The sequence below is a fragment of the Drosophila erecta genome, unplaced genomic scaffold, assembly GCF_003286155.1.
Source record: "Drosophila erecta strain 14021-0224.00,06,07 unplaced genomic scaffold, DereRS2 tig00000000-arrow-pilon, whole genome shotgun sequence".
Classification (NCBI taxonomy): domain Eukaryota; kingdom Metazoa; phylum Arthropoda; class Insecta; order Diptera; family Drosophilidae; genus Drosophila; species Drosophila erecta.
Window position 1 is genome coordinate 27,233,451 of NW_020825194.1, and position 24,568 is coordinate 27,258,018.

Here is a 24,568-nt window from a genome sequence, read left to right on the forward strand (position 1 = left end):
AATCAATAATATCAATATATGTGGCGTATTTTGATATAAGCTGGTTAGCAGAATGTGGGGTATCTGATAGTCGAGGGACGCGTTTATTTTTTGTAGTTCGTCTTAAAAATTATTATTTTAATTATTTTCAGCACCCCTGGAAACTATCGATAACCACCGACTGTTGCACCTACCGAACGCAACAGGGTGGTCAAGTTTCCGGGCCGATGTATCGATAATCCGCTCAACACCAGAGCATGCACATCGCTAGTATTACAAAAACAGGCAGGCAGCAGTTTATTTTAGTTAACGCAGTGCTCTAAACTGTGAATTAAATAGCTTACGCATTTGTTTTGCGCTCGGAACGCCGCGTAACAAAGCTAGTACACTAATGTCCATAACCGTAAGTCGCCCGCAAATCGCTCAGTTGCAGTTGTAGTTGTGCGGCGGCGAGGCGTCAGCGCTGCTGTTGTTGTTGCTGCATTTGCAGACGCCCCCACGTAGCTGGAATTAAAATAGGAAAAATAAAACTGTGTTGAAGTGCCGAATGCAAAGTGCAGTTTGCGGTTTCCCAAGGAATGCAATTAACTCTAAATATATTTAGATCGCATTAATTCCCCTCATTGTTCGCTCGTGTGCGTGTGTACGAGTGTGTTGTGTGCCGCTGAAACCTGAGCTGCGTGTGCGTGTGTTTGTGCGAGCGTTAAATTTGTTGTTTTTTACTTTTGTGTTTTTGTTTTTTGCATACGACGATTCGAGTTGAAAGAATTATTCAAAGCCAACAAGGTCGAGCGCCTTATTTGGCTCATAACTACTTAATACATTTTCCAATCGACATTTGGCCCACGTCCCGCCTCGAAGGCGGAATTGAAAATGGGAGCGCGTTGCGTTTAAATTTGGTGACACCTCGGCGGCTGTGCGCTTGATAATTTATAATTAGCAGCGCACTTGGGTCGTTGCCACTGGTATCTTCTATTATTCGCAACTGTCGCCCGGTTTTCCACTTTATTCGTTTCTTGCTCGGAGACGCACTTTCCATTTTTACCTCCAAGGCAAGCCAACGAATGACGAAGTCGCTTCCGTTCTATTGTTCCCCTTCCCACCCAGAAACACTTGGAGAAACTCACGCACTCGAACGCTTTAATTGGAACTAATCTCTGTCTCTCGTTTTTGGCCACAATGACGACAACCTGTTCCGATCGCCAGTTACTGCGAGGTGGCAAGCAAAAGACAACCACTTGCGTAGGAATGACCGTAATGGCCAAGACTACGTTCGAAGAAATATGCGAGAATGCCAAATTAGCACGGGACATGGCTCTGACGGGCAACTACGACTCGGCCTGCATCTACTACGAGGGCCTCCAGGGGCTGCTCGCCCGCCAGCTAAAGGCCACCGCGGATCCGCTGCGCAAGGGCAAGTGGAGCATGGTAAGACATTCCTATCACCACCTCCAACAAGTACTGCCAACTACCCTCCCAATAAGTGCAAATGATGTCTGTTAACACAAACAAAGGACTTAGTCATAGCATCTTATTAACGCAACTCGGCGTTTTTGTATGTTTTGTGTAAACGAGTTATCTAGATCGTTAACATGCGTATAAAGATATTATAAATATACATAAATGACAACACTGTATCAGAACACTAAATCTTATCGAATGACTAAAATAGGTACTGAGCAGGAAGCATATACATAGCAATTACTTTTACTAAACTGGGTAAAACTCCATTGAATCTGAATAAAAATCCCAATAGCAGTTTACAAATTTATAAATATTTATGCCATACTGAACTTTTGTAACAAGTGGGTTCAAAAAGTTTTTGTATTTGTCAATTTGCCACCCCTAACTATTCATTGACACCTTTAACTATCGATTTGCAGATCAACCAGCAGATTAGCCAGGAACACGCCAAAATCAAGGCTATTCAGAGAACCCTACAAGACATCTCGCTGGACCTGCAGTCAACCAAATTTGCTCATAAGCTGCGACACCAGCTCAGCGAAGAAAGCACCACCAGTAAAGATCCTTCCGCCTGGTTCAAACCGGACCCCGACATTTGGACGCCTCCGCCCAAGGATCCCGATGTGTGGGGTCCGCCGAAACCACCACCCACCACACAGGCCGTTGGTCGACGAGGCGCACCGAACAACCGCCGCACCACTCCGGCAACGCAAAACAGCCGCCCCAGCAGCACAATCCCGCAGAGCACTGCCCGGAACGGCCCGTCCTCTACACGAAATTCCCGCAACTCAACGTCCACCACAGCACCGAACAGCGGAGCACGCACGACCAATGGAAGGGCTGGCGGTCGCAAGCTGTCCACATCGAACACCAACGAGGCTAGGGACGACGACTCCACCGCCGCAGGCATCAATGGTGGAGTGCCCGGCGAGGGAGAAAACGGCGATCCGCAGGCCGCCCAGGAGGAAGAGCGCAAGTTTCAGCCCAACAACCACATCGAAGCCGAGCTAGTCGACATTCTTGGTAATATATAATAATAATATTTATAACGAAATCGTTGCCGCAAATTTCCTTAAAATGTGTGGAGATTTCGAAAACTGTAGTACTAAAGAAAATGTGGGTCTGGAAAAGTACACTTAGCATAACATTTTCTACATGTCCCCGTTCCTTTTCCAGAACGTGATATTCTTCAAAAGGACCCCAAAGTGCGCTGGAGCGACATTGCCGACCTGCACGACGCCAAGCGGTTGCTGGAGGAGGCCGTTGTGCTGCCAATGCTCATGCCGGACTACTTCAAGGTGCGTCACCCCCGCCATTTGTTTGCTGTGAATCACATTTTGCCAACCGCTTATCTCGTTCGGCGATGGGTCAACAAACGTACGATATTGTAGTGGCTGCGTCTGCTAGGCTCAGGGCAATAAGTATTTGATCAACTGTTCTAAGCTGTCACGAAGCGCATCGCCTTGTCAGCCTTGGCTCTTGTCAGCCCATTCTACTATTCCTAGGGGCATTTTGAAAAGTTCCATTGATTATAATGTACCAATACTTTTGTTATCTTATACAACTTGTTTATTCTACCCAGCCTACGCCAAATTAAGGTAATTTCTATACTTATTTTAAATTGGAATGCTGGCCATATGTTTCTAGCACCATTAAAAATCAATGATCCAAGCATCTCAGGCTGCGTTCGACTGCTATGTCGACCGTTTACAAATATTTGTGGTATTCCGATATTTCCGGACAACAACTATTTTCCCCATATAACAAGTGTTTTTTTTTAATTTTGCGTAGGTGTTGTACGAGGTGGGCATCAGAGAAGCATACAGCAACATTTTTGATTTACCACTTCACTGAATAAGCCATTGCAACAAAAATAGATGGAACATGGATGGTAGCGTTAAGAAACCTAGATATTTTTATTTGATTTGAAGAAATGTTACCTGCATCTCCAATATAGGTTATTAAATTCATTAAATAATAAATATATGAACAGGCAAATGGGTTCAATGAGGAAAATCAAAAACCTAAAGTGCTGCTGCAGATCAAAACAATTAGAATGTATAACATTAGAGTATTATTTGCAAACTTTGTCTAGCAATTGTACATTATCACTTTTTCTATTATAAAAACAGGGTATCCGGCGACCATGGAAGGGTGTGTTAATGGTGGGTCCGCCAGGTACAGGCAAGACAATGCTCGCCAAGGCGGTGGCAACCGAATGCGGAACTACCTTCTTCAACGTGAGCTCGGCCACGCTAACATCCAAGTACCGCGGTGAGTCAGAAAAGATGGTGCGGCTTCTGTTTGAGATGGCCAGGTTCTACGCGCCCAGCACAATTTTTATCGACGAGATCGACTCCCTGTGCTCTCGCAGAGGATCGGAATCGGAGCACGAGGCCTCGCGACGAGTCAAGTCGGAGCTGCTGGTGCAAATGGACGGCGTGGGCGGCGGAGAGGAACAGGCCAAGGTGGTGATGGTGCTGGCCGCCACCAACTTTCCCTGGGACATCGATGAAGCGCTTCGGCGTCGTTTGGAAAAACGCATTTACATCCCACTGCCATCGGATGAAGGTCGCGAGGCCCTGCTTAAGATCAATCTCCGCGAGGTCAAGGTGGATGATAGCGTTGATCTTACCTACGTAGCCAATGAGCTGAAGGGCTATTCCGGCGCCGACATCACAAACGTGTGCAGGTGAGTTCAGCATGCTCTCATTTAAAATGGCTTAGTCAATTGCAGGTTTCTAGCAACCTTATGTATGCCATTTCCAATTAATAAAATGCGTCTTCTTAATTTCCAAGGGAGGCCAGCATGATGTCGATGCGGAGAAAGATAGCAGGGCTCACCCCAGAGCAGATTCGACAGTTGGCTACGGAAGAGGTGGATTTGCCCGTATCAAACAAGGATTTCAACGAGGCCATGAGTCGCTGCAATAAGAGCGTGTCCCGCGCGGACCTGGACAAGTACGAGAAGTGGATGAAGGAGTTTGGATCGTCATGATGGCGTTGCCCACGCGAATGGCTAGCGATTGTAGGAATATATTTTTGAATAGCCTTAAACACGCGCTTAAGTCATTAAGCTTTTAAAGTGAGAACCAAACCGATCCAAGCCGAACGGAGAGTTCAACATATTTTATATATAACATTTTGCAAACACGATACAATCTATATATTTACATATATACATTGACCGGAGGCCGTTGGAATTAGAAAAGACTAACCGTTCTCAAAGAGGAAACACAAATGCAAAACTAAAATTGAACCGAAGTCGAGAGATAGGCAATACGTTTATGTATACATAACAAAAACCCACACACTCCATGAGCACAATCCTTCCAACTAATCGTTAACCCACAATCACACTATGCAATAAGAAATCGCTTTAATCGCCGCCTAGCCTTGGCCTCATACTCCCACTATATGCACACTCCAATCCGTTTCATTTTTTATCCAAAAAGTTTTTATTTTAACAAGAAATGTCCACTGTCTAATAGAAATGTTAATTTTCTCTTAATTTATACATATACATATATATCATAGTTGGGTGCAGGCTGAAATGTGTGCACCAGAAAGTTCCCTCTGATTTGCAATTCACCCACTGTAATCAGAAGATGAAACTGAAGCAATATGTACTTAAAGTGAGGATTCTTAAATTTTAAACAATAAAGCAGTTTTTAACTATAGGACATAAAGTTTTGTTAGTTATTTGGGTGCGCCCTGCAAGGATAAATAAGACAAAAGTCTTGACAATGATGCTGATAATCAAAAATGGCTGAGTGAGAATATTAACCTCCCTTTTAAGTAAACCATAATTTGAAGTTACAATAAAATCGCTGTTTCGAAAATGGACTAATGCCAGTTATGTGGATTCTATTGGTCAAATAAAAATAAAGAATTACGGCATAATTTAATCTTTTCTAGAAATGGCGAAACAATCATTACTTTAACCAATGGAAAAACGCTATTATAAAATCCCAGAACAATTATCTGATAAAAGCACCCTTTGTTCACAGTTTACTAAATGTAAAAACTTGCCTGCTGCAGACTGATGAGCCATGGCAGTAATTCGCTTAGGACAAAGGGCCGAGAACTCAGTAGGGTCTGGATGGCGGTGGCATGGGCATCAGGGGTCCCATCTTTGGGTAGGGCACCGAACCTCCAGCCATGGGATAGAATCCGCCGGAGGGCACGTTTCCGTAGGCTGGCAGGGATGTATTTGGCGGACCCTGGCGCTGTTTGCGCATCAGCTCCTGCATTTTCTCGGCCTTGAGGCGACGCAGGTGCATGGTTCGCCGGCTGGCGAGGAACTCCTCCAGAAAGGCCTCCACCCCAGTATCGCTGTCGTTGAACTTCTTGACCATCTCCTCGGTCTGCTCCTCGCTCTCGGAGGCAGCTGTCTGCAGCAGGGCCAGCGCCGTTTCCGGACCCATTCCGCCCGACTTCTCCTTGAGCTGGGAAAGTTTTTCCTGGACAGAGGAGCACCTGGTGCGTCCCTCCTCCGAGAGTTCCGCCAGCCGGCTCCGCAGCTCGATGATCTGGGGCTCCCGCTCGATGTTGCGCTCCGCCCGACTCCTGTTGTCCTCGAAAACACTAACCTTCTGTGTTCGGAGCACCTGGAGCACTTCGTCAACCTTCTCGTCCAGCTTGTCATCGTTGTTCAGCAGCTCCTTCAGCTCCTCGGAGCCCATGGGAGCGATGGAGGCCTGCAATTGGTTTAGATATTCCTGGTACATCTTCGCTGAATCTCGGAACCTCTCAACAAGACTTTGTGTTGTGCGACTTTATTTTCATTCAATTCTATGACTATTACTTGGCAGTGTGGCCAGATGATCAAATGTTCCCTTCAAATTATCACTAAATAATGCAGTTTTTAGCGCACATTCAAAAGTGGGTTTAAAATATAAATGTTTAGGGAATTCCTAAAGTGTTAATTTGCTACGTTGAAATTCAACGAAAAACGACAAGGTATGGTTGCCTCTCGGATCATCTGAAATCAGGCAAACTTCAATTACGTTTTCTGATAAGACCGGCTGCATTTTATCCCATGGAAGATCCATTTCATCTCTTAACTTAGGCTAATGCTAGCAAGGAACTGATCGCCTTACGGCGAGTATCAGCACAGTTAGCTGAGCTATTAGGATTTCAAATCCCGTCCTCACTTATAACCTGGGCCATTCTCTCCGCATATTTCGAATCAAGCACTCCAAGTTTCCGACTTTATCGAATGCTGATCTGCGCTGTCGGGAATGGTTGACCAAATCATTTCCTGACTGTAACTCAGCATATATTGATGCAAGTCTTACAAGAATATTCCGGTCTGGTTGTCTTCCCTTCGTATTTCAGAAACCTTAGCCATGGGATTACTAAATTACTGGTCCCGGATTAGCACACATTGTTGGGAATATTTTGTTTTCATTTAAAAAAGTGTTTCTTTCCGATGATTTAACACTTTTCAATTCATTTCTAACAATTTTTACTCCATAAAATACTCCATACAAAGTTCATAGGTTAGAATTCGAGTTAATGGCATAAAAATCAAAACATGTGATGTATAAATATTCGCTTATCAAAAGCTATCACACGATGGCTTTTGGTCTTTAATAATAAATTACAAATTTGGGAGGCTGGTTTGGGGAGCAGCACCACTAATTAAGGGTTTGGCCAGCGTAGTGAATCGCCTGCTGAATTGATCCTTTACCAGCTCAGGTGTGACTGTTGATGCCGCATCCAGGTACTGCACTACTCGAATCTGGCCTTGTTCAAGCACGGGAATCTGTCGAACACGAAGTCCCGGGAGGAGTACTTGGGATTGAACTGTAATCACCGTCAGGAGCCCAGCCAGTAGTATAAGGTGCAGCCTCATTTTGAGTTGATGCAGCAGAATGCTTGAGCCTGACTTGTAACTACACATTTTATACCTATACGAAACTTCCGGATGTCCCTTGCTTCCCCCAAATATCGGGTGATTGATCTGCCTCAACCGGTTAGGCAGTGTCGTTATTTTAAATAACTGGATTTGGCAAACGTAATGTTAATGGCCACAATCTTCAGCTCAGACCTCACACTTTGGAAATATGATAACAGTGCGTTAATTTTATTCCCGTTATTCGTGATTTAGGGTTTTACTATTCGTAATCTAGTCGTTCAAGTAATTGAGAAGTAAAAAGACTAGGACGAAAGTGTATTAAATTTAAGTTCGAATCCCCAACCCCCCCCAAGAGTTTCCTGTCCCTAGTGATCTGGAAAATCACATGCCTTGATCATCGATCTAGCGTTATCAGTCGCAATTGCAACAATTAATCTACCTTAATCTTAATTAATTAAAGCTTGTAGTTTTTTGAATGTTTTGCGCTGTGTGGTTTGTTTCGCAAATTAACTTTTTAGTTGAGAAGACAGCAGTGTGTTATTTGGAATTACTAGATACGAATGTGCATGGCACAGTAATAAAATATTCATTGCCTAAATATGCATTAGCTAATTTTTATTGCTCCGCCATGAAATCTTTTTGCAATGTCCTACAAGATGGTAGTTAAAATCGCGGATGAAAAGCTGTTGGCATGTCGCGAAATCCAGTGTTTCCACAACTCAGACACTGAGAAACTGATGAAGACACCGCCAAATCTTCAACGTTTAATGTTGGATGCATAGGCTTTAAATGGTCGAATAGGTTCGATGTGTTTCTGCTTGTACGGTAAACTTTTCCGCTTGATACACATTTCGTCTTATTGGATCTTACAAATAAGTCCACACTTCACATTTTCCAACTCTGGGTCAGTTTTATCAGGAAAGCTTTATTATATAATTTTAATTGTTTCTTACCCAAATTTCCTAACCTCGTGTCCTGTGCTGTAGTCAGGAATGTGCAAATTTCTCACAGCACCATCAATAGCGACAAAAAACAATCGATAGTTTCCCAGCTCTAGCTTCGACTTTGGCCGGTTGGGTTTTCCATCCATGTATGTATTTGAATATATATGGAGTAAAAACGCCAATAAACAGCTCAGTAGGCGGAACCAGTAGACAGCGATTCAGGTGAGCAAGTCGATCTATCCCACGCAGGGCGTTAAATCACACCTGTAATTCCAGAGGGCAATATCGCGCAATCTGGTAACGAATCTTTGGAGGCGACTTACTGCGAAATGTCAGGCGATCGACTGGATGTGATAATCTTTGGGGCCAGTGGCTTCACCGGCAAGTACACGGTTTTCGAGGCGGTCACCGTGCTGCGAGGCTTGCGATGGGGAATCGCGGGCAGAAACCGCGAGAAGCTGGAGGCGGTGTTGAAGGAGATGGGCGCCAAGGCCAAAAAGGACCTGTCGCAGGTGCCTATCTTCATCGCGGACGTCAACGACGAGGCCTCCCTGCTGGAGATGGCCAGAAAGTGCCGGATTGTGGTAAACACAGCAGGACCCTACCGGTTTCACGGCGAAAACGTCGTGAAGTGCTGCATCGAATCGGGCACGCACCATGTGGACGTCAGCGGAGAGCCCCAGTACATGGAGACAATGCAACTGAAGTACGACCAGCGGGCAAAGGAAAAGGGCGTATACGTGGTCAGTGCCTGTGGTTTTGACTCTATCCCCGCCGACATGGGGGTCATCTTTGTGGAAAAGAACTTCGACGGCGTGGTGAACTCCGTGGAGACCTTCCTAGAGAGCGGAATCAAAGAGGGAGAGAGTGGCGGAGGCACTGCCGGACTTAACTACGGAACCTGGGAGAGCGCTGTCTACGGGCTGGCTCATTCCGACGAGTTGCGCGGCATCCGGAAGCAGCTGTACTCCCAGAGAATGCCCAAGTTTTATCCCATCCTCCAGCCGCGACCGCTGATCTTCCGCTCCGCCGAGGTAGACAAAGTGTGTTTACCTTTCCCCGGCTCCGACCGCTCGGTGGTGATGAGGTCGCAGCGCTTCCTCTACGAGCAGAACCAAAAGAGGCCGGTCCAGATGCAGGCCTATGTGGGATTTCCCTCTTGGCTGGTCGCTGGCGCTGTTATCCTCTTTGCTAGCATCTTTGGTCTGCTGTCAAAGTTTCAGCTGGGACGCACGCTGCTGCTTAATTACCCTGGCCTATTTTCAGGAGGACTGGCCTCCCGTTCCGGACCAAGCGAGGAGTCCATGGAGCGCACCTATTTTAAGATGACTTTCAAGGCCACTGGCTGGCCCAAAAGCGATCGTCTGGCCGAAAGTTCAGACCAGTACACGGAGTCCCCGACCAAGACGCTAATGGTCCGTGTGTCGGGCATGAATCCTGGCTACGGAGCCACCTGCGTGGCCCTGCTCTCCACGGCACTGACCATTCTTCGTGAGTCAGACAAGATGCCCAGCACAGGCGGAGTGCTGACTCCAGCTGCCGCCTTTTCTAAGACGGGCCTAATTAGCGAGTTGGAGAAGCACGACCACGGCATCAAGTTTGAGATTCTGGCCAACAAGTGAATTCCAGAACACACCTTCACACAATGGCTCTCTTTTAATCGATTTTCTTGGCTGTTACTCGCGGTTTCAACTGTAATTACATAAGCACTTATTAAATTTACCTACACATCCGCTGTTGTGTACCCTTATAATATTTGCCGATTTCAAAGTTCAGAGGCAACAATTACCTGTTGCCTCTGTGAATTTTGCACCTCAGAATAAATTGAGATGCGGAAAACTGATTCTCTGACCGTTCAAGGTAAATATTGTCATGATTAACATCGTTAGTTGCGAGTCTAGTCCAAGCATTTTGCTTGATGAATGTTCAGCGGCTACTCGCAGGCTGATTACTTTCTATACCCATTATTTTTAGAGTAAGAGGGTATACTAGATTCGTTGAAAAGAATGTAACAGGAAGAAAGAAGCCTGAACATTATTGATCAGGATCAGTAGCCGAGGAGATCTGGCCATGTCCGTTCGTATGAACGTCGTGATCTCAGGAACTATGAAAGCTATGAGGTTGAGATGGAGATTCCACTCAAACGGAAAATTTCCCAATTCATTATTTGTCTTTCCAATTTCTATCGATATGCTAAACAAAAATTTTGTCACGCCCACAAACTGTCCAAAACTCCCACGCGCACACCTTTGAACATCTTTTTTGATATTTTTCTTTTTATTTATTTTTTTTTTTCAATTTCTATCGATATGCCAAAAAAAAATCTTGAACCTTGTTAAGCTTTAATAATTTTGGGTCAACCAAATCTGAAATGCCTTTCAATCACTTTATAAGCAGGTTAAATGTCTGGTTTGGAGCATAAATCTGGAGGGGATTCGCAGCGTAGACGGTCACGGGCAGGTTCCACACCATCGTCTCCACAGGCATTTCGGCCGGTGCTTTTAGCTCCCCGAACTCCGGATTTGGAATGCCAAAGTCCATCAAAGTGGTGGTCACAAACTCGAAATGCAATCGCCATCGGACGTCGACGAGGTCAGTGCGGAATGTGGGTGTTACATGCAGCGGAATAGGCACCACGACCTGGGTCTGGAGTGTGGCGTAGCACACTTGGTGGGAGGTGGAAGTGGTCGAAAGTTTCCCGATTGGCTCAGGCGCCTCCTTATCCCGAGAACTCGCCGATGTGGCCGACTTGTGGAGGTTGTCGGCGACCACTCCGCTGGCTATGCTAGCCATATCAAAAGAGTTAATCGAGGAAACATCATCGCCCGTCGGGGATTGGGATTGCAGCTGGCTATGCACTGGCTGCGGCCGGATGGAAAGTTCCTGCTGCTGCAGCTTAACCGAGAACTGGACGCAGCGCACCTGGTAAGATGCCAAAAGATAAATATTAATATAAATATATATAAATAATAAAAATAGTAATCAAAATATTTTCCGAAATATACAACTTAAATAGTCGGGCAATACCACAGAAAATCAATTTTGGAAATATCACCAACCTTTTGGGGGTTCACACCGGGATCAAAGTCCAGGCTGCCCACAATGTCCTCGCCGAGCTTATAGGCAGGCTTAAACAGACAAAAGCGGCCCACGAAGCCACGCTTGTTCGAGATGCGATAGAACTTCGGTGCCCGACGAGCGGTTACGTTCTGAAAGACACAGAGCAGCGGATATAAAAAGGGTATAGCTTATTAAAGCTAGATTTGAATGACTTTCTAACCTTAAGGTGGTGCCAGGATATCTCCAGTTCGCTGATCTCTCGCTTCTCCAGGAATGGATTGGTGGGCGCCAGCTCCTCGTTGGTCTCAACGGTTACGGGAAGCTCATCGGGCCGGGAAATTATGGGAATGGGCAACACGCGGATGGGAACGGTCAGCGTTTGCACCTTGGACTTGACACGTTGGGTAGCAATGGTGATCTTGTAGAAGTACCGGATGTTGTGACCTCTGTATGTGGGTGGGCCATCGCGCGGAACAAATTCATTAAAGAAGTCTGCAAGGTTACATACTCGTAAATAAAACCAAATAACTAAACATAAACACAGTTCTTGTAGGGCAAACCGCTCACTCATCTTGGCTTACTCACACATCTTGGTCTCTCCGGGCTGTAGGCGGAGATCGCAGAAGAGGATCTTGGGCTTCGTGGCCACAATCACTTCGCCCGGCGCCTGGGTCACCGCATCTAAGGCCGTCCTGCCGATCATCTCGGTGAGCTCCGCGGCTCTGTCCCCAGCGGAAGTGGAGTAGCTGGTTTTCCGGTAGCAGTGCAGCTGTGCCGAGGCCCAGGCCAGGTTCTCCGGGCTCCTGATCGGATTTGTAAGGTGAATCAAGGGAGTAAACAAGGTAACAGCTCGGCTTACCTTGCTTCGTTGGCATCGCGGGCCTGGGACGCGGTTTGCTCGTCGGAGAACACTTTGTGGGTGAACTCGATCAGGCACTCGACTCTTTCGCCAGTGGCGTAGATGGCCGAGTCCGCCCGCAGCAGTTTTGCCTTAATTTCAATCATTTATTTACGTTTATTTTGTCGAGACTCCCGTAGAGTGACCGTTCGGGGAAATAGTGTTAATGTTGCGCAGGCACAGTTCGAAAGTCCGCCGATAGGGCGCGTTCCCCAACCGTTTTTCAAATGTCCCATCTCTGATAATGGATTTTTTCTAACTTGGTTTTATATTCAAATTTATTTTAGCACTTTAAACGAATCCCAAATAGGCCTGGGGCTTGAACTCGAAAGACTGTCATTCGAGCACGAGTCTCCCCAGAATCCAGATATATTTTATATTCTGCAGAGATCATGTTCAACGGAATACCCACCCTGATGAAATGCCCTGCACGATCGCCCTATCTGTGCGGTCCCAGCGGGTTTAGTTTCGACAATTGTTTGCGGTGAGTTGCACCTACGTACTTCCCACTTACTTTGCTCAAAGGCAGTCGGAACACAAACTTATATACGTATCCACATTCAAGAGTCAAGCATCCGCAAGCCAACCTCCCTCAACCAAATAGAAATCGAAAACATTTAGTTGGAACAACTAGCACAAGTTTGTTATCCATATTTTTCCTGATTCCGTACTCCTCCCACAGCAACAAAAGACTTATGGAGAGTGGCCTTTCGGAGCCGGATCGCATTGCCACTGGCACCACCATAGTGGGCATCGTTTTCGATGGCGGCGTGATCATTGGCGCCGAATCCAGGGCGACCAGCGCCAACATAATACCCTCGAATAGAAGCCGCAAAATTTCCCAGCTGCAGACCAACATTTTGTAAGTATGCAATGGACATACTAGACCTTGGAACGTCCTTCGACTTCCTTTCATCAATTTAATTTCAAATTTCAAAACTTGGGCTTAAAGTAAATGTATTATGGATCAACCCCCCAGTGCCGGTGGTGCTGGAGTCGCTGGAGACACGACCGCCCTGATGCAACTGATGCGTGCGCAGCTGGAGCTGCACCGGATGAACACTGGCTTCCGGAGGGTGCCTGTGCGCTGTGCCAACCAGATGATGCGGCAGCTGCTGTTCCGCTTCAACGGGAACATGCAGGCGAACGTGGTCATAGGCGGCGTGGACGCAAGCGGAGCCCACCTATTCTGCACCCGGTTCGATGGCACCACGGACTCAGCGCCATTCACGTCACTCGGGTCCGGCGACCAGTCGGCCATGTCCATACTGGAGTCGCGGTGGTCGGAGGATATCTCCGAGGAGTCCGCCTGCGCCCTGGTGTGCGATGCCGTGGCCGCGGGCACGAAGAACGACCTAAACTCCGGCGGAATGGTCCGCCTCTGCATCGTGCGCTGCGACTTCTCTGTGCAATGGAAGGAGCAGCACCCCCTCAAGGACCCCCCGAGTCGCACCTACCGCCTGGCTATCAAGCCGGGCTGCACCACCGTTCTGTCCACCATCGTGCACCAGGTGGTTCCCTGGAGAGGCGCCCCGGCTGGGCCCGCGCCAGCAGGCAGCCAGGGTCCGGTGCCAGGGAGTAGCAGAGCCTCCAGAGAGGAGGAGGCCCGGCGCAGGCCCCACAGTCTGTCGCCCCCTGGGGCCAAAAGGTGGAAAGGAGACAGACAATGTCCTTGACGAGGCTCTGGTTGGAGGACTCATCCGGACGGTTCAGGGATTTAGCATTCCAATATCTGCACTTGAAAGGAGTTTGTACTTAGTTGGATTACTTGGAGAATACGTTGCTGCTAAAGTGGTTAAATGTTAGGCATTTTATTCGTCCTCATAAATAACAATAACAATCCACAAATTGGATTGTTAAGTAAGCCAAGAACAATTTTAAAAATCTCTGGAACCAGTTGGATTTATTATAAATAAGTGGATTGGCACTTTCCGCCTTTTCAACCTGTTGCTATTGAATTAAAAGCCAATGCAGATGGCGGTAAAGTGGCAAATTTGTACCAAAACGGCCGCTGAATAGCTCCAAACGACTTTGTTATACAAACGACTTTGTTATACAAAAATAAACGAAACAAATCCCGTGGAAAAGTCTTAAAAATTGTTTGTGTAGTTGTGGTAATGGCTTAGATCGGTGGGTTGGAGTCTTTGCTAACTACTCAGCAAAAGTGCTATCCCGTCTTTGTGGCAAATTTAGGGTATGCAGCCTTTGGCATTTATCGCAAGTGGCAATGTGGTCACACTGCGTGCATTCTGCGCAAGCCTAGTTGCGGTCATACCGCGGAAAAATGTCGAAGGCGCGCGTCGCTCGCGTTTCTTGAGTTCTGATTCCAAACGAAAACGAATTGGCAACAAGTGCGGTGATCTTTATTATTCTCTGCGCATCGCCCGCGTTGAAATCGCAGTCTGTGAAAAGTGCGTTTTGTTTTTCGATTCGATTTGGGCAGCCTCGCGCTTTCTCCGCGATATTCGCATTCCCCTGCGCACTTGGCTCGCTTTGACGCCGACGTCGACTGCGCAGCCGTCGCGACGCGAAATGTGCAACAACAAGTTAAACAGCAACTACAACACAGCAACAACAACACATCGACAAAGTTAACAAATATTTAATTGCGGGCTTAATTAAATTAGCAGCCCCACAGTGCAGTGCAAAAACACGCAATAAGGAAAAGGAAAAAGGAGGAAAACGCTGGTCATTCTGCGCTCCCACCTGGAATTCAAAGCTGGATAAATTGGATTAAACCGGGCGACAAGGAATTAAAGGTACACAAAGCCCCCTTGATATTTATGAGCTCCGCCACCCCTCTCGAAAACAGAAGCAACAATTGCCATGTCCGGCTTAACAACAATAAAAACAACGACGGCATTCCAACGGCGTCTGCTTTGTTTTCCACATACTGGAAGCCACCCGCTCCTCTTTAAGCTGCCTTTCCTTCCAACGGGGGAAAGGGACGCTTGCAGCGGGATGTGGTTTTGCGCTTCTTCTCCATTCCCTTGTTCTTTGCGAGAAAAAGAAAAGGGTGCGTCGACATATCTATTGTTGTTTTTTTCGTGACGGTATACTTTACTTTTCTTATACTTTATTTTGTTGCTCACCTTCACACGTTATCAGAGTGTTCATTTTGATCGTTTGTTTCGCTGGCGAAGAGGAGAAGTCTCCACTCCACTGCTCCCTCACGCCAAACAGTTATACCTGTTTCCAAAAGAGCGCGCGAGCGAGAGAGATTGAGAGAGGGTGATAAAACGAAGCAACAGAAAAATCTCCAGTGGAGAGCGCCACTGGAAGATCGGAATTTTTAGAGCTCTGCTCCGACCAACAGGTTTCAGTAGTAGTAGTGCTTACTTTTCTACTACGATTTTTGTCGCGGCAGAATTCTGTTTTTCCACTCCCTCTCTGTTTTTGCATGGCAACTTTCGGTCATTGTACTGTTGTTGTCTTGCCCACCGCAAGAGAACAACAACAATTGGAGAAGCACTGATAGCGATGTACAGTGGGGCAGTCCAAACTAGAACCTATAAATGTAATTTGTCTTCCAGTTGTGATTTAGCCTTTCAGGTATACTAAATTGATAATTTAAATGTTTTGTTATTTTCGGTCATAAAAGTGTTGTTTCAAAGAATCTTATTTTTCGGGTTAGCAATTTGTATACGGTATTATTTTGACTTTGATATAGTGATAAGTAAATATAACTTTTTAAAATTATTGAATTATTATTATTTAAATAAATGAAAACTGGAAGTCGAGGGAAAAAGCGACCACTGTGGCTCCATAAGCTCGTTTCTCTTTTTCTCTGTTTCTCATTCGCGCCAGCTCCATTTTCGCCTTTTTCGCACACCTCACTGCATGCGACTGCAAATTTGTGCAGCTGAACTTTGTACTTCTTTTTTTCACATGACTCATGAGCTCGCTTTATTTTGGTTCTTGTTACCGTTTTACGAGTTTGGACGAGCAATATTTGTCGGTGTAAACAGTGTTACCTGTTACCATTTACCAATTTTATCAATGGGCACGCTCCACATTCCAATGAACTTATCGCGGGCTCCATTGCCCCAAAAACAACCGAGCGAGATAAACCAAAATTTAATGGCACAATGCAGTTGCATTGACATCAGCTGATAAGGGACCCAAGGAAAGCAGGCATCTGATTACCACTCCCCAGAAAATGGACTAAACCAATACCAAGGGCCAAGTAAACAAGGTAAATAAATATAAAAACTGAAAAAAAGTGCGGGGAGAAACGGAATGTGCGGCGACATTACCCAAACGTCCATGCAGCGCGAAAGAGATGGGGAAATTTGGCCCACGAGCACAGGTGCAAGATAATCTAATTACGCCACGGCAAACGAGCTGCAATCCAAACAGTCGAATATTGGGCCGCCGATAATAGCGGTTTTAAAATTAACGTAGATCAGGAGTTTTGCAATGGGCTATGACTCAGTCTTTCTAGTTTCCAATTGGTTCAGTTTGAAATGCTATTCGTTCTCTAAATATGGCTCATACAGGCTTTTATGTTTTAATAGTGATCAATGAAATAGTGAAAATTAAACTACTCCCGAACTCAAAATTCAAATTTATGTAATTTTTATTTATTATAAATAATAGATACAATTTCTTTTAAATATATTGATTACAAACCTTATAATGTGTGTCAGCTAATAGGTAGGCACATAGTATTTGACCCACATACGTTATATCTAAAAGCCACACTTGATGGGAAATCTTTAAGTAGCTTAGGAAATTGTTGAAGTAGGAGTTTTGAAAGCTGATTACAAATGTCTTGGGTATTTCTTTCTGTGTGGGAAGTGGGCAATCAAAGTCCGAACTGGTCAGAGTTCTGTCTTGGATAATCTGCATTCTCAGTCCTCTGGCTCAGCTGCAATTTAACGCCCCACAATCCCCCAACTCCCGTCTCACGTCTCCACTCAAATTCCCCTCCGATCTTTTATTTGCGCCTATTTGGCAATTCCTCATTTGCCGCTTGGCGCGTAATTGGACTCCTTTGTGATTCTGGGTTTCCAAATGCAAATTGTTTATTTTTGGCTGTGGCTTTATGTTCGCACGATCGCCACCCCCTTCTCCGCCTTTTGTTTACTTTTGCTTTCGGCGCTCCAGCGATACTTTCGGAATTCTGCCCGGCGGATTTGCTTTGCGCACATTTCTAGTTCGTTTCGTGGTGATTTTGGGGGAGTTTTATCTGGAAACCCGAGCATTTGTCCGTGCAGCTGTTTTGGAGTTGTTTTCTTGAGGCTCGGATATAATGCGTTATTAAAGCTCTTGTAGATGTGCTTATGCTAATTCCAGGAACTCACAAAAAGAAGGCGTGAAAAAGTAATAATCTAATTAATCGGAACAAAAGAAAATCATAATTGCAATGATAATGTTATCTCTTAACGGAGAAAATAGAAATCCGATAAACTTTGGAAATGGAAATTAATGGCAAGCTTTGAAATTTAAAAATATCGATTTCATTCATTATCTACGAACTGTTTTATATAATTCTCATGTTTCATTTTAGATTAGGTAGTCTATAATCTTGATTTGCATCTGCAGCAAAATTTTAATTGTTGCTCAGGACCGAGAATAAGATCCGATGTTTGCAATCCTTAATTGTTGTTCCCAAATTACAAATAAGATTCTCAAATAAAACTGTGACTAGACCAGGTTTCCCGCTGATCGGTCGGGTGCGGGTCGGCCACGCCCACCTTTGGGCCGCGGCAAATTCCGCCCCTTCGAGGCTCAAACGTGCCCAAACCCGTTTCGAAAATCAAATACCGCGCCAGTCACTCACTATTGCCGTGTAGTGGGCTACGGCTCACTCGCCCGATCGGCCAAGAAACTCGTTTTCTTCTCCGCCTGACCGTGATTTTATTTTGGTTTTGTGTGCTTTTTGCTGCCGTTTCTGCAGCGTGCTCTTTTTCTGTTTGGTTTTGTGCTTTTGTTATTTTTGCGAGTGAGTTATTGTTATTGTAGATCAAACTTGACTGCTGGTGTGTGTGTGTGTGTGCCGAGGAGAGTATGGTCCACTTTGTTTGCATTTCATGTGCGCGGTTTCATGTGAGAAAGTTTATAGATCAGTTGTGGCTCGAATTTCGCGCTGGCCAACGCCCGTATACTGCCCATAGTAGCTGCAGGTTTCCTACTCCTCGCCCATTTACTGTAGTTGAATAATTCGAAAAGGAAATGTAGGGAGAAAAAAGTATTTTGCTTGCAGAGTGAATCTATCAAGAACCGTCAGATGAATCGCTCAGACCGCTTGTTCCCTGGGCAATAAAAGTGTATGCTGATTTATCTGAATATTAAGTGATATTGCGCCGACTCTGCGTTATCGCTATCATAATAAAAATAAACTTTAAAGGCATGCCAATCCGTCCACATCATCCATGAAGTCACTGAAGCACCCTTCCTCCAGGTCGCGGAGGAATCTCCAGCGCAGGCATTCCTCTATTACATGTCATCTGACAGTTGGCTTAATGGAAACGTCTACACGTGGTAATCTGCATTTGGTGATCGCTACCAGATGTCGTCAACCCGACAAACCAACCGTTTGTGCATTCCTATCGCATAATAGCCCGACATGGGAACCTGCGTGCAAAACAAAGGAGACGCATTTGCCCACATCCCAGAACTCGTTGACTTCTCCTCTCCAGATCAAGGAGTTCCATTATCCTGGCCCTTTTTCTTCTCGACGCTGATTGACGGGCGACCCTTGCAATTGATGGACAGAAATGCGACAAACAGGCTAGAGGTGCAACAATGGGCCGTCCTCCGCGAGCTGACTGTACTTCTTCTGCATTTCCCTCGCGGCTTGAATGAACCCCGATCCAGGAATTCGGCCTGGAAATGCCAATTGGTGTAACTCGTAGGGGAAAACTGTTTTCCAACCACGTTCTGGGCCAGTGCACAACGCTGTCCCCCGTTGCATACACTGAGAACATTTTGCTCAATTTGAACAAATTAACGATATGAGAGGAAAATGGTTCACGTAAAAGCAAATCTTTCGGTCTTGCAAATACATCAATAATGAATTTTTTAAGAATCAACAATATGTTTTAGTTTCAGTCTTAAGATTCAAAGCAAAAGTGGGGAGGAAGAATTAAAATTATGCTTAAATCAAATTAAATTATTCTTATAGATCAGAATTACTTTTTTTGCTGTGTACCCTTGTGATCCTTTTTATATCTCTTATTTCGAGGCTTAGTGATTCGAAACGTGTGCGTGTGTTGCCTTTAGCTAGCTACCTGCTTTGCATGATCTCGATTTTGTTACCTGGTCTGGACTGTTAGCCCTTTGTCTCTATGGGAATATGAGAATCGGGAATGCTCTCGAATCCGCCGTGGTATGTCTGTATGTATGAGGGATGTTGGTGCAACACAATTCCACCCCTGACGTAAACACGCAGAGGAATACCATTAGAATGCGCTTGGCAACAAGTTTGGCAGAGTGTACTCGGTTCCAGAGATACTTATTTGAGGGTACGAAATATTTGCGCGGATTATGCGGGTATATGATTAGGAAGATTTATGGGATCGAATTGTTTCTCTTTAACTGTTGAACATTCAAGCTAAAAAACAATAACGCTTTTTAGAAGATTTCTTTTCAGCTTTACAAAAATCACTAAATGTTCCTCCAGTGGCACTTGAAAGTCTAGAGAAAACAGATGCTTTTTTTGGTGCACGAAGATTATGCGGAATTCGGTATTGTTTCAGTTTTGTCAGCGCCCTTTGATTGGTGGATTGTCAAATTCATTTCACTATTTGAGCAGGATCGGCGTCGCAGGCACTCAGACTTCTCCGACTGTCACACAAATGAATGCATAATGATGTCTTAATGTGTCTACGACGGTCTGCCATTACGTCTGTCTGCTTGTCTGAATATCTAAAAATTTGAAAGAAAATGCTTCTCTACGTTTTTTCAAGTACCGCCTCATTGAAACTAATTATTTGTCCGTATTCGAGTCTCTGAGCCGAGACAGCTTACTACCAGCTATTTGTTTTGGTTTTCACCTAGCGGCGGTCTTTTGGCCTTGTCTGTGCCCTATTTGAACAGCTGCAAATTCAACGCCTTTCTACCTCGGTTGCGTTTGCCCGTAATTACAAAGATGTAAGATCTTGTCGAGCATTTTATGGGACGCCATCAGCAGATGCTCAATTTATCCACAGTTTAGTTGTTTTCTTGTCCCGACATGTTGGCATCATTTCGCAATATTCCAGTTAAAATAAGATGTGTATTCGAATATTTCTGATATAGTCATGAAATAACTCATTAAACCCAAAAGCAAGCAGTTGAATAAAGGTAAAAACCTTACAATTAGAGCTCAACTTTTAGCTAATACAGACAACTATCTGAAACACTTTACTTTTTTATAATTACAAAATGTAATTGGAGCTTTATTAATTAATTATACCGATTCACTTCAGATATCCAAAATACCTGTGTATGTGATTAAGTAGGGAAAGTCTCAAAATCTGTTCAAAGGGAAGGGAAGTGAAGGTTTACAAATGTAAATTGAATGTTAATTGCTAGGCTACGTAATTTCTATTAACCAAACGCAGGTCAACACGGTCAGAAGCATTTGCAAAAAGTTAGAAAGGGGAGTGTCTTGTGAAAGAGCACCTCCAAATGACCCAAACCACATTAATTGGCCAAACTCAGATAATTGAATGGCAATCGCTGAGAGTTGACAGCTGGCCTGCGCAATGGACAACGCAGCACGATTAATAAATAGACATGCCAATCGTCGAATCCATGTGGCATTCCACACTGCCAACCGGTTGTGATTAGGAATATCTTCCCTATCCCCGTGAAACATCTTGCCTCCCTGTACTCCCAGATTTTCTTCCACAATATATCTGCATTTATGAGTGACATGACGGATTGCGTCTGTTGGTGATTAACCAAGCGACCGGCTTACAAATTGCTTATGGCATTTAATTAAGATTCCCGAGCAACTGTGGGACTGTTAGGAAATTCAGTATGCGGCTGGGTTATAATATTCAAAGCTATGGGTGAAACTAGATTTAGGACCGGATTGAAGAATGGAACATGGATGGTATTCATAGAATGCAATTTATTATTGAAAAATATTTTTAATGAAAATTTTGAGTTTGTTTTGATATGGCTTAAACTATTAGATATGTATGTATGTTAAACTGATTTTTTCGATATAGTCAGTTCTCTTGGTGCATTTCTGGAATCGAATTCCATCTTAGAAAGTTGGCGAAAGATTGTAAAGCAATTTCCCTTTCCACTTTTATGAGTTTTATTTCCTTTCTCGACACGACGTTTTTCACGATAATTGGAATTATACTGCAAATTGTCAATTGCCGATGTCGCCTGCGTCTTTATCGTCATCTTTAATGTCTCCTCTTTGTGGTTTGTATCGTGTTTATCGTTTATGGGCGTTGTTCGGTCGAGTGAAAGTTTCAAATTCCAAGAAGTATGCCCTGAAATATGTCTCTGAGTCGTTCAGTTCTTGCCATTAGAAGTAAGTACACGATCATTTAGCAACCGCAATTGTTGCTACTTTACCTATTCCTCAGATGAGGGCAATCAGCGGCTTCAAAGCGAGGAACAAGTTCCCGGCATTATTTTCCCACATTAAATGAGTACCCAAAGCTGACTTACTTCACGTAGAGAATGAGTCTGTACAGTGCGATTCAAAATCTTCAGACTGTGCTTGCTTACAATTTTGGTGAGTGGCTTTTCTTGGAATTACCCATTCCTGAGGACTTATACTTTTAAATGTTTATGAATGTAATAGTACTTTCACATAAAATCTCTTGCATTGGGTTTTTAAGATACATGGCCTACACTTCTGTCGCGCACTGTAGGTCACCCTGCATATCGGATGCATTAAACAAAGCGCTGGCAGTCGCGTCTGTTAACCGGTTAATTGCTTCCTGGCCTAATTAGGCACCGGTAGTCACAACAAACTCAACAGCATGCAAAATGGCAACATCAGATATAGCCACACTCGAGGCAAGTTAACAGCTCGAGTGCTGCCCAAAGCCGGACGGCTCGGACCACACCTGACCACCTGGGAGGAAGGCTTTTTCCCATTCGGCCACTTTTCACACTTTTTAATTACGCAGAGAGAGACGAAATCTTCTTTCTTTTGTTTGTTTTCACCTGACCAAACGTTTTTGAATATTCATAAAATCTATATTACTGCACACTTCAGCTGGTGATGTCGTAATCAGTGTATGCGGAGAAATCTCTTAGTCCAAACGCGATCAAGATAGGTTCCGTAATTTTATCTTGTTGTATGAACTAAATTGTATCGTAACTTAGCGTCTATATAACTCGAATTAGCATTTATCTTTACGTCGTTACTGAGGCGTCCATCAAATTTGCAATCAGGGCGCTGTGGATTCACTCGTTGTGGCTTAATATAAATTACCAAGTTAAGCCTATCCAATCCGTAGGCGGTGTGGATATAGTACCCATTTCTCAGATCCCTAAGATTCTCTGCATTCTCCAGATACAGGAAGTCATAAATTTGTATGCCAGATCGTCCATAGTCTACCTATATTGCCGCGCCCCACACTATGATCAATGCATACTTAATTAGTTAATTTTTCATAAATTTCTGCTTAGGAGGGTGTGCCGGTTTCGTCAGTGAGGTACTAAAAATGTAGAAAGATGTTACCCAGAACTTCGAAATATGTTACCTTGAACGTAATGCTTATATCCAATCTTGAATCAAGTGTTTTATTTGACGAAAATAATTTTAAAATAAATTATCATCAGCATATCCCAAAAATGTTGTTTGTTAAGTTTCTTCAATTCTTACATCAAGTTAAAAGATATTTTTGTTCGTAACCATAACCTATATTTTGCCACCACCCATGTACGTTCTGTACTCACCATATAAGTAAGAAAGAATACAAACACAAATATTTATGAATTTTAAACAATGAATAACTTGATTATGCGCACATGCAAAAATGCACAAATGTGGGGAAGAACCCTCCTTTCCTTTTCCCCTTTGTAAAGTTATTATTTGCATGCATAACTCATTCGATTTTCAAGTCGAGTTGGGTGCTCGTTGTGCTAATTACGAGAAAAAATATTTGGTAGATGTGTAGAAACAGAAAACGTGAGACGAAAAATCACTGAAATTGTGATAAAGAAATCGATTCACCAAAGCGGAAACTATTAATAAACTTTCACTTGTTGTGGTTTATCTGCAGATATTTTTCCCACTCAATCAATGACTGTTGATGCAGCTATTAGGAATAATAATGAAGTGATTTTGCCTTTTTATCATACAACATTTTGAGGCCTCCGCCCTGTTTGTGTGTTAATTAGTGGAGTTTGCCCACACTGGTCCAAATATTTACTATGCAAATATTTACTATCAGGCAACAGGTTATTGACTGACATTACGGAAATGTAGACTTATCTTGATCTGGCTTATCTTTGTGCTTATCTTGATTGCTGCGGCACTTCATTGAAGGTTTTTTGGGCAATCGGAATTTAAAACCATAGTCAAGTATTCGATTACGAAAATAAATAACCCCATGATCCAAGTCAAAATGATTATCTTGTAGAAATTTCATGAACAATGAGAAATATTGGATGGTATCCCTGATTATGATACACTTTCTTTATTATTTACCATGGCTGACTGTCTTTACTTGATTTCGCAACTAACCCAAGAGTTAGTCATGCCATCAGTAACTTCGACAGAGCTTCCTATGGAATGGCTGTGATCTCGAGATCTATTTCTGTGTGCTCTTGTACACCTACGCTGACTCAGCCGGTCGATCCCTCGCCACACTTCGTCTAGCAGCGATTCGGAGCTCATTAAAAATTGCGTTCAACCGAATTCCACCAAGCAATTAAGCGTGGCCCAGCAGCGGAGAAAATTCAGGCACAACAATGACAACCAGCTTGACTCATAGTGGCTGTGTTTGGACTTTTGTGTCCCATACTGTTTGGTCACATCACTCGCTTCCTGCTCAGTTCGGCGGTCAACAAGCCCGACCCAACGCAAAAGCGTTAAGCAAATAATAACAATAACAGAAGTCGCAAAAAAGAGAAGAAACAGTCAATAACCACGTTGGTATGCCTTTTGAAGCCGTTTGCCGGTTTATTGTTTTCTTCCCCACTCTCGGGGAAAACTGTTTTCGTATTTTTTGCCAAAACACTTACAATAAATTTCTAAGCATATCTTATTAAAAGCTAGAAAGTCCCAACATTAGAAGAGGTACATTGTGAAATTCTCTAATTCAGATTTTGAGTAATGTTTTTAAGATATGTGTGCAATTATAAATATGACACTCTGTTTTATTTCACTAAATAAAAAGTAGAGCAATAAAAGGGGCTCGACATACTAATGGCGCCAAACCTTTTTGTAAC

General features: G+C 44.1%; 7 protein-coding genes across 13 annotated transcripts in view; 4 read left to right on the plus strand and 3 right to left on the minus strand.

Moving 5' to 3' along the window:
* Positions 1-179: 179 nt before the first annotated feature.
* LOC6552297 (katanin p60 ATPase-containing subunit A-like 1) lies at positions 180-4,691 on the plus strand. 2 transcript variants are annotated; one of them, XM_026979085.1, is made up of 6 exons: positions 180-382; positions 1,087-1,407; positions 1,863-2,466; positions 2,620-2,741; positions 3,576-4,135; positions 4,243-4,691. In XM_026979085.1, the coding sequence occupies exons 1-6, from the start codon at positions 371-373 to the stop codon at positions 4,439-4,441; spliced, it is 1,818 nt and encodes a 605-aa protein (XP_026834886.1). In that variant the 5' UTR covers positions 180-370; the 3' UTR covers positions 4,442-4,691. The 2 variants fall into 2 exon arrangements, with proteins under 2 accessions (XP_026834886.1, XP_001978894.1); XM_001978858.3 differs by having other exon boundaries at positions 1,186-1,407.
* A 320-nt stretch (positions 4,692-5,011) lies between these two features.
* Positions 5,012-6,303, minus strand: LOC6552296 (vacuolar protein sorting-associated protein 37B). The gene is made up of 2 exons (XM_001978857.3): positions 5,476-6,303; positions 5,012-5,038 (listed from the first exon to the last, which is right to left on the minus strand). The coding sequence occupies exon 1, from the start codon at positions 6,171-6,173 to the stop codon at positions 5,532-5,534; it is 642 nt and encodes a 213-aa protein (XP_001978893.1). The 5' UTR covers positions 6,174-6,303; the 3' UTR covers positions 5,012-5,038; positions 5,476-5,531.
* A 695-nt stretch (positions 6,304-6,998) lies between these two features.
* LOC6552295 lies at positions 6,999-7,312 on the minus strand. The gene has a single exon (XM_001978856.3). The coding sequence runs from the start codon at positions 7,301-7,303 to the stop codon at positions 7,049-7,051; it is 255 nt and encodes an 84-aa protein (XP_001978892.1). The 5' UTR covers positions 7,304-7,312; the 3' UTR covers positions 6,999-7,048.
* Positions 7,313-8,350: 1,038 nt separating this feature from the next.
* Positions 8,351-10,003, plus strand: LOC6552294 (saccharopine dehydrogenase-like oxidoreductase). Its single transcript, XM_026975729.1, has 2 exons — positions 8,351-8,472; positions 8,527-10,003. The coding sequence occupies exon 2, from the start codon at positions 8,580-8,582 to the stop codon at positions 9,870-9,872; it is 1,293 nt and encodes a 430-aa protein (XP_026831530.1). The 5' UTR covers positions 8,351-8,472; positions 8,527-8,579; the 3' UTR covers positions 9,873-10,003.
* Positions 10,004-10,580: 577 nt separating this feature from the next.
* LOC6552293 (RAB6A-GEF complex partner protein 2) lies at positions 10,581-12,389 on the minus strand. Its single transcript, XM_001978854.3, has 5 exons — positions 12,170-12,389; positions 11,896-12,113; positions 11,531-11,802; positions 11,310-11,459; positions 10,581-11,172 (listed from the first exon to the last, which is right to left on the minus strand). Exons 1-5 carry the CDS (start codon positions 12,313-12,315, stop codon positions 10,633-10,635), a joined length of 1,326 nt encoding a protein of 441 aa, XP_001978890.1. The 5' UTR covers positions 12,316-12,389; the 3' UTR covers positions 10,581-10,632.
* A 129-nt stretch (positions 12,390-12,518) lies between these two features.
* Positions 12,519-14,082, plus strand: LOC6552292 (proteasome subunit beta type-2). The gene is made up of 3 exons (XM_001978853.3): positions 12,519-12,692; positions 12,891-13,070; positions 13,188-14,082. Exons 1-3 carry the CDS (start codon positions 12,601-12,603, stop codon positions 13,882-13,884), a joined length of 969 nt encoding a protein of 322 aa, XP_001978889.1. The 5' UTR covers positions 12,519-12,600; the 3' UTR covers positions 13,885-14,082.
* A 323-nt stretch (positions 14,083-14,405) lies between these two features.
* The window catches only part of LOC6552377 (afadin), a 46,242-nt gene continuing 36,079 nt past the window's right edge, over positions 14,406-24,568 (plus strand). For all 6 annotated transcript variants that reach the window (XM_001978852.3, XM_026984075.1, XM_015154011.2 and 3 more), the window contains exon 1: positions 14,406-14,967. The gene's annotated coding sequence lies outside the window, so the exon portion shown is untranslated. The remainder of the gene's footprint in view (positions 14,968-24,568) is intronic.